This window comes from Cryptomeria japonica, chromosome 6 (assembly GCF_030272615.1).
Source record: "Cryptomeria japonica chromosome 6, Sugi_1.0, whole genome shotgun sequence".
NCBI classification, from domain to species: domain Eukaryota; kingdom Viridiplantae; phylum Streptophyta; class Pinopsida; order Cupressales; family Cupressaceae; genus Cryptomeria; species Cryptomeria japonica.
The window spans coordinates 246,133,803-246,141,496 of NC_081410.1; the positions used below are offsets into that span (position 1 = coordinate 246,133,803).

The 7,694-nt window shown below is 37.9% G+C and overlaps 1 protein-coding gene across 1 annotated transcript; it reads left to right on the forward strand.

Moving 5' to 3' along the window:
* The first annotated feature begins 2,576 nt into the window (after window positions 1–2,576).
* Window positions 2,577–7,446, forward strand: LOC131079760 (glutamyl-tRNA reductase 2). The gene is made up of 3 exons (XM_058017800.2): window positions 2,577–2,995; window positions 5,330–5,571; window positions 5,960–7,446. Exons 1-3 carry the CDS (start codon window positions 2,746–2,748, stop codon window positions 7,088–7,090), a joined length of 1,623 nt encoding a protein of 540 aa, XP_057873783.1. The 5' UTR covers window positions 2,577–2,745; the 3' UTR covers window positions 7,091–7,446.
* Window positions 7,447–7,694: the final 248 nt, after the last annotated feature.

The window sequence follows — 7,694 nt, forward strand, 5'->3', positions numbered from 1 at the left end:
GCAATTTCCTTTTCAGGAAAATTTTCCAATTAGATCAGGCTTTCGCATTCTTGCGCACTCAGACTCATCCGTCTGTAGAGGAATGGGATCCTCTGCAGAAAGTCCTTTCTCAACTTTGAGCCTTTGTTTTCGAGAGCTTGTTTGCAGAATCAAAGTTTTTGAGGTTCATAAATTTGCAAGCAAATAGCCCTGTTAAGTCACCAAGAAATGTTAATGAGTCTTACTCATTTCCATGGACCCCCTTCTACTTTTTTCCTCTCGCGATCCCCCCATTTTTTAAAAGCTAATGTCTTGTTTCGCTTCGCTACGTGGCACTCTTTCCGAGCATTTTAAGGAGGCCTCTTTTCCTTCCTCCGATGGGTCCCACCGTGCTGACACGTGTTACTCCTGAGCTTTCATATGCATCCCTAAGGCTCGTTCATCATTAGTTCGAGATCGCTATGTGGTACCTTGTCTGAGCATCTTCTTTTGGGTGAATAAAGGTGACTTTGGGAAGCCTGTCAGTGAAGGAAATTTTTTAAGAATGGTACAGACAAAACTCCACGTCTTCTTCATGACCTTTTTGTAGGTGATGGTGGTTATGAACCATCATGACACATTGTGCAGTTTGTTTTGCAAAGGAAAACAAAAAGTTACATGCGGAGCTTAGTGCCTAGAGAGCAGTGCCCTATTGATAGGACTATATATTTGGGGTCCTTTTATTGTTATAGAGGTTCACAGTCATAAAAGACAGGGTAGAGTTTTATTTTGGTTAGACTTTAGTATTTAGCTTATGTTTGGTTTAACAGACTATGCCAGTTCTTCAGCCTTTCTACAGACTCTTCATTTTCCATTATGCTCTATGTCAATATGAACAGACTGAGATTTTACATCTATGTTAATCTTTTATCATTCCGAATATAAATGCTTTGAAATGAATAATGTTTTGAAACTCTTTCATCTAAAACTCGTAATTATATTCAAGATGTATTATGTTGTTTTGTGAATCAGAAGTGAATACATAGGTTTACGAAAGATGTTTAGCCTTTGAATTATGCATATAGATGTGTGATTTACTGTGCTACGAAATTATATCTAAAACAATGGCGTATTGCCTTTCATTTTAATGCTTGTTTTCTCCCTTTTCCCCCTTTCCTATCAATATTGAAGAGCCAGCTTCTAAAATCTTGGAGGTCGTTCCTTGAGGCACAATAAGTCCCCCACTCAATGAACTTCCCATAAGGTTGTTTCCTTTAAAAAGCAATTTTAAGGATCAACAACACCTTTAGGTCTAGGGTGCCCAGCACACTTGACTGGCATTTTTAGACTCAAATTTCAGTGATAGGTTCCTTTTACATACTTTTCTAGTGACTTTTTCTTTTGTATTGGTCTGTTTATGTTGAATCTTGTTAATTTTGCATCCTTGCACCTAATTCTTGCATCTTCAATTTAATATTATCTAACCATATCCAAACACAATCAAAAGGGAACAATCAATCATAGTGCTCAACTCTCCTATTGGATTGAAGTTGAGCCTAATTGGTTGTTCCTCAATGAAAGAGTTTGGAAATGGTTCCTAGTTTGCATTCCTAAGCTAGAGACAACCCCATCTTTAAACACTTCACCACCATGCATGAAGCATTAGTAATGGTGTCCTATGTATAATTGTGTTATGTCACGATGCTTTGTTTATGTAAAGTGTGCAATGCAACATGGTAATGTTGCACTTGCAATACAAAAAAAATATTCCTCCATTTTCTACCGTTTAATGTCTTGGGTGAAAGCTTTGGGCATTACAAAAACTATTCACAAAAAATGTGGACAAAATGATAGTCTATCCCAAATCCACACAAACCAAACCAAGCCTAGAAAAATGAAATCATCGATGTATCTTTTAGTTATAAAAAGGAAATAATTGCAACACTAACAAATCGTCCCAAAAGAGAAGTAACTAATCAAAGTTTCAAGACTTTAACATAAAAAGATAAACAAGAAAATATGGTTGAGGTAGAGGCCCTATCATCATATTTGCAACCTCAACTTCTATTTGAGAAACCCTAGCCTTCATCAACCAACTCTTAATCAATGAAACAAATATTACCATTGTTTTGTTCCTCCCTATTAAAAATTGAGGATGTGATCATCTCTATAATATACTAGTAATTTTCATATTATAAATTAACTACTACAACAGTAAGAAGTGATAAAAGTGATAAAGACTATTAACTATGAAAGATTAAAATTTTGTAGAAATGGTTATTGAATTTTATAAGATCCAATACTCAATTGGATCAATATCTTATTATCCACTGACTCATTCCAATAGGAAGGGCTTTGGAAGAGCTACAAGGCAGACCCAAGAATAGAAAGAATGAATGAGCAAGCTTTGGAGCAAGTGGACTTTGTATTCGAGTGAAGAGCAACTCTTGAGCAGATAAGGAAACAACTTAGTGTCAAAGTCTAAGACATGTCAAAAATGACAAACGTGCAGGCACCCCTACCATTTGAGAAACTGGTGGATTTGGTGTACCCCAATACTTTATCCCTTCTTTAACCACATCTACAACAAAATATCATTTTTAAATGAGGACCAGTTAAACGAAGACAAATTAGACAGGCTTATCTGATGGGGTATATCTCTCTATAAGGGCTGCCGATAGAAGTGTGGATAGAGCGTGGCAGCTCTGACCAATCAGAGCGTTAGGGATACTTTCATTGTCACATTTTGTCAAACAGTTGGTGTCCATTCGGATCCCTGTGACAGCCATGGCTGCAACTTCGAGTTTGGCCTCAGCATTTGCAGGCACCAGCGACTTCGCCTTTGCAGGCCATGGCCAGTTGTTGAAGCACAGATTGAACAGGAAAGGAGAGATTGCTTGTGTCAATCCAAGGGCTGCAAATGCCAAAGCACAGCCAGAAGATGCTCAATTCCAGTCGGAGCCGCCATTTAATCTCAGCAGCTCCAAGGCCGCTAGCCTTGCCGCTCTGGAGCAGCTCAAGACCTCGTCTGCTGACAGTATGCATCGATTTTCCTTCTTTCATAATCCAATTTTTCACGCTTCTAAATAATGTATTTGGTAAAACAGAAAATTGAATTGCCTACTTTTGAACCCACAACCTGCACCAACCTGTTGATAAAATTTTCTACTTGCAGGGATTTCCTTAAATTTCTCCTACTCATTGAATTTGTGGAAAGTCTGAGATTGTTAAAATAGAATATGACACAATGAATGCCAAGTTGTTGTTTCACTTGAGTAGTATTGTTCGTCCTATTTGACAATTTTGAGAACCTTTTTACAAACCCTCTTGAGGTGAAACTGTCGGGCTTTTACTATTTGTAGGGCTAGGTGATTCCTTTGACAATTAGGTAGAATGTTGGATCCCCCGGTCTCCAATGACAATTGCCAAGTGTGTACCCCCTGCTACAGAATTTCTCCACAGTTGAGCATTGATCTTTCGCCATCCTTATAAGGGCATGTATGTGTTTAAGTCCTGAGTCTCTCCAGCTCACGATCATCAAAATATACAAATTCAACTCAACAGTCATACAAGGTGTTACTGATTATTTTCTCTTTGATTGTTACTTTGACACATCGGTCTTATGGCCTCAGGATTAAATTTGGAAATGCTCATACCCTAAGGTTTAAAGGATAATAGATTTAACTGCCATAGCATTTCTGGAAGCAGCATGGCTCGCGATGTGGCAGAAGTTGTAGAGACATCAGAGAGGGAAGGTTTGTCACGGTTTGGGATTTTAAGAAAATTCAGAAATTGAGTAATATACAAAAATGTACATGTCAGTAACAGCAGAGCTACATTTTAAAATGAAAACTAATTTTATACAATAAAGTAATTACATATGATTAGGATAAAACTACTGGAAGCCACACCGGCAGTTCCATTAATCCATCTGTAGGAAACTGAACATATTTTCATCCTTATAGGACTTTATATGCAAAAGTTGTGGGAGGTGTGTTAAGCTGGACAAAACCTGAGTGAGGTGCAGCCAAATGTTGTATCTATGCCAAACACTAATAGTTGTTGAAGGTCACCCTCTTCCCGGATCTTAATTGAGCTGGAATTTTCCTTTTAAGCCAATTTCGCTTTTCAGGTTTTCAGGCTCCTACTTTTATTTAAAATCCAATATGACCTATCTGTAAGGAAATTTAGGTACGCTTCTCTAGCATTTTTTGGTGTGTCTATTTTTGAAACATTTGGGATGGGGGACGTCCCCTGGCTACCCCAAGTTTTAAAAAACATAAAGAGACGTTTTGGAAATTTGGAGACGTCCCAAATAAACAAAAGGGGACGGTCAGTCATCCCCAAGATAGGTGAGGATGTCTGTGATGCCCCCAACCGTTCAGGGGTGGCTGGCCATCCCTATTAAAAAGTAAAATTTAAAAAGAATTTTGAAATCTTAAAAAAAAATAGTCTCCGGCTTGGCCAACTACCTTCGGTGTGGGAAAGGGGCTACACCCAATTCCTTTGCAACCCCTAGCCTTCAAAGGGCCCAAACTAATAGCCCTTTGGCCACAACTGACGCATACAATTCACTACCGTGGTACTCATCATCAACTGTTTAATCAGTGCTGGATAAATAAAACTGATTTCATATGCCAACAACCTCCACCCCCAACTCGCTCTAAATTAGGAGGAATACTACTTTTTAAAATCACATACATATTGATAATGAATGATGACAATTAATTAAGTTTTGACATTTGCTATGTTATGTATTAAAAATATATAGTGTATATGATAAATACTTTATCATTGTTATTATTATCATATAAATGTTTGAAATTATTTTATATATTTTAATTTTACTTTTTTTATATAGCCTCCGCTTACCATCCCCTACCATCCCCAAAAAAACATCCCTAAAACTCATTCCCCTGTCCCCTTCTGTCCCCGTCCTGGAAACTTGAGTTAACATAACTTATTTATATTAAATCAGTATGCTGTCACCCTTTTCTTGGCACAGCTTCTTTTTTTCAAACTTTTGCATACATATTCTTTCCATCCTCTTGAAATTAGATTATATTCTCATTTTGAAAATTTCCCCTCCATCTGGTAGCCATCTTTTGTCTGGTCAAGCTTTACCTGCTGCTAGTCCTGAGTAATCTAGGGTTTCAGATTGCTATTGCTGGTAGTTTATTAATTCTTATTCACTAGAATCTAGTCACGTAGGTCAGTTATTGATTTAAGTGTTTTCTTCTAACGGTAAGTTGAATGTTACAAAGAAAAGAAATTGTGAACTACTTGTGTCATATAGTATTCTGTAAGTTCCTGGTTGGAAGAATGTTAAAATTAAAAGGATGGGATTCCGCGCACCTTTTTCTCTGTGCAGGGTACACAAAGGAGAGAAGCAGCCTTTTAGCAATAGGGCTGAGCGTCCATACAGCACCTGTAGAAATGCGTGAAAAGCTGGCTATCCCTGAAGCAGAATGGCCACGTGCAATTGAGGAGCTCTGTGCCTTGAATCATATTGAAGAGGCAGCAGTTCTCAGCACATGCAATAGGATGGAAATTTATGTTGTAGCATTGTCTTGGCATAGGGGAATTCGAGAGGTGACTGAATGGATGTCCAAGGTATTTTACTTTTCTGAATAAAGAATCTTAACTAGAGATATTTTGTTTGTCAAATTTGTAGTGTTTAATACTGTAATTTAGAAACTTAAAAGTTTAAGTGTACTTTGGTTGGACTTCACATAACAGATGCTCTATTGCAGGAGGAAACTTTAAATCATTGAAAATTTTGTTTCTATAAACTCTTAGGTGTCTGTGTTTGCATCTTTTCATATTTGCACGTGTTTTCATTTTGGACGTTTGGATTTTCCATAATAGACTCTTCCAAAAAAAGTTTTATGAATAAGATTTCCCATTTGTTTCTTCTGCACTTTGATCGCTCAAGTTTCATCCTTTTGAAGTGAAACCTAACATTTAAAGCTTTGTTCTTAATTTTTAATTTAAATTACAGGCAAGTGGAATTCCTCTTGGAGATCTTCGGCAGCATCTCTTCATGTTGCGAGACCATGATGCATCACAACACTTATTCCAAGTTTCCTCTGGTCTAGACTCTCTGGTGCTTGGGGAAGGTCAAATCCTTGCACAAGTGAAGCAAGTGCACAAGGTAGGTCAGGGAGTGGTGGGATTTGGGAGAAATATTGGTGGTCTCTTCAAGCATGCAATCACAGCAGGAAAGCGAGTCCGATCGGAAACTAGTATTGCTGCAGGTGCTGTATCAGTGAGTTCTGCTGCTGTTGAGCTTGCAGTTATGAAGCTCCCAAAGGATGGCATTTTTTCTGCCAGAATGTTAGTTATTGGGGCAGGCAAAATGGGGAAGCTTGTGATAAAGCATTTGATTGCAAAAGGGAGCAAGAGAATTGTTGTAGTCAACAGATCTGAGGAAAGAGTTTCGCTTTTACAGGAAGAATTAACTGGGGCAGAACTTATCTATCAGCCACTTACTGAGATGCTTAGTAATGCTGCTGAGGCAGATGTGGTATTCACAAGTACAGCATCAGAAACACCATTGTTTTTGAAAGAGCATGTAGAAAATCTTCCTCCTGTGGCTTCAAATGTGGGAGGGATTAGACTTTTCATAGATATCTCTGTACCTAGGAATGTGGGTCCATGTGTTTCAGAAGTGAATTTGGCCCGAGTCTATAATGTTGATGATCTCAAAGAAGTTGTCGAAGCAAACAAAGAGGTGAGGCAGAAGAAGGCTCTGGAAGCTCAAATGATTATTGATGAGGAATTGAGGCAGTTTGATGCATGGAGAGATTCTTTGGAGACGGTACCTACTATAAAGAAGTTGAGAGCATATGCTGAGAGGATAAGGATGGCCGAGCTAGAAAAATGCTTATCAAAATTGGGAGATGATGTATCCAAGAAAAATAGGAAGCTTGTCGACGATCTAAGCAGGGGCATTGTCAACAAATTGCTTCATGGGCCTATGCAGCATCTGAGGTGTGATGGCAGTGACAGTCGAACATTGAGTGAAACTCTGGAAAATATGCATGCTCTTGAGCGAATGTTTAACCTAGAAACAGAAATCTCTGTATTAGAGCAGAAAATCAGGGCTAAGGTTGAACAAACACAGAAATAAGTACTTCATTTTTTTTGCATGACATGATTCTTACAGCTATTCAATGACAGCGATTTCAGTATTTAGTTTCCAAGAATTCGCTAATGAAGTGTACAACAGAGTTGATTTTAGTCATAGGGTTGAAGGCTAATAAGAAGCATGACGCCTCACTGTTTTCTGTCATGCTGCCGATTCTGTTTCAAGCCTTTGGTGGTATTGATAGCAAGCAATTAACAATTGCTGTCTGTGACTTCAATTCATTTGATTAATCCTACGTAGCCTATGTTTGTAAGGACAAGACTGGTTATTGTACTGGATGTCCTTCACTTGTAAGAAACACACTATGGTATTAAAATCTATTTATAATCATTCAGAAATATGCCTTGTATAAATTTGATGTTTATTGCCCTGTAGATGTATATCCTTATTCAAATAACCTTGCAAATATATTGCTAAATACTTCAAGCTTGCATATTATTTTCCAAATTCTAGCATAATGCAGGGGATTTGTTTCTCCTGGTATATGATGGCAACTTTAAACTTTATTTGATACCTGCCTTGATCTTCATGAAGATCTTTTAAGAGGAAAAGGTAACCAATCTTCCCAACTAACAATTTTGATTAA

Excerpts from the sequence above, each read along its gene's own strand:
- LOC131079760 (XM_058017800.2), top strand. The coding sequence starts at position 2,746 with ATGGCTGCAACTTCGAGTTTGGCCTCAGCATTTGCAGGCACCAGCGAC. Across the intron at positions 2,996-5,329 it reads CAAGACCTCGTCTGCTGACA|GGTACACAAAGGAGAGAAGC; the intron begins GTATGCATCGAT and ends TTCTCTGTGCAG. Across the intron at positions 5,572-5,959 it reads TGACTGAATGGATGTCCAAG|GCAAGTGGAATTCCTCTTGG; the intron begins GTATTTTACTTT and ends TTTAAATTACAG.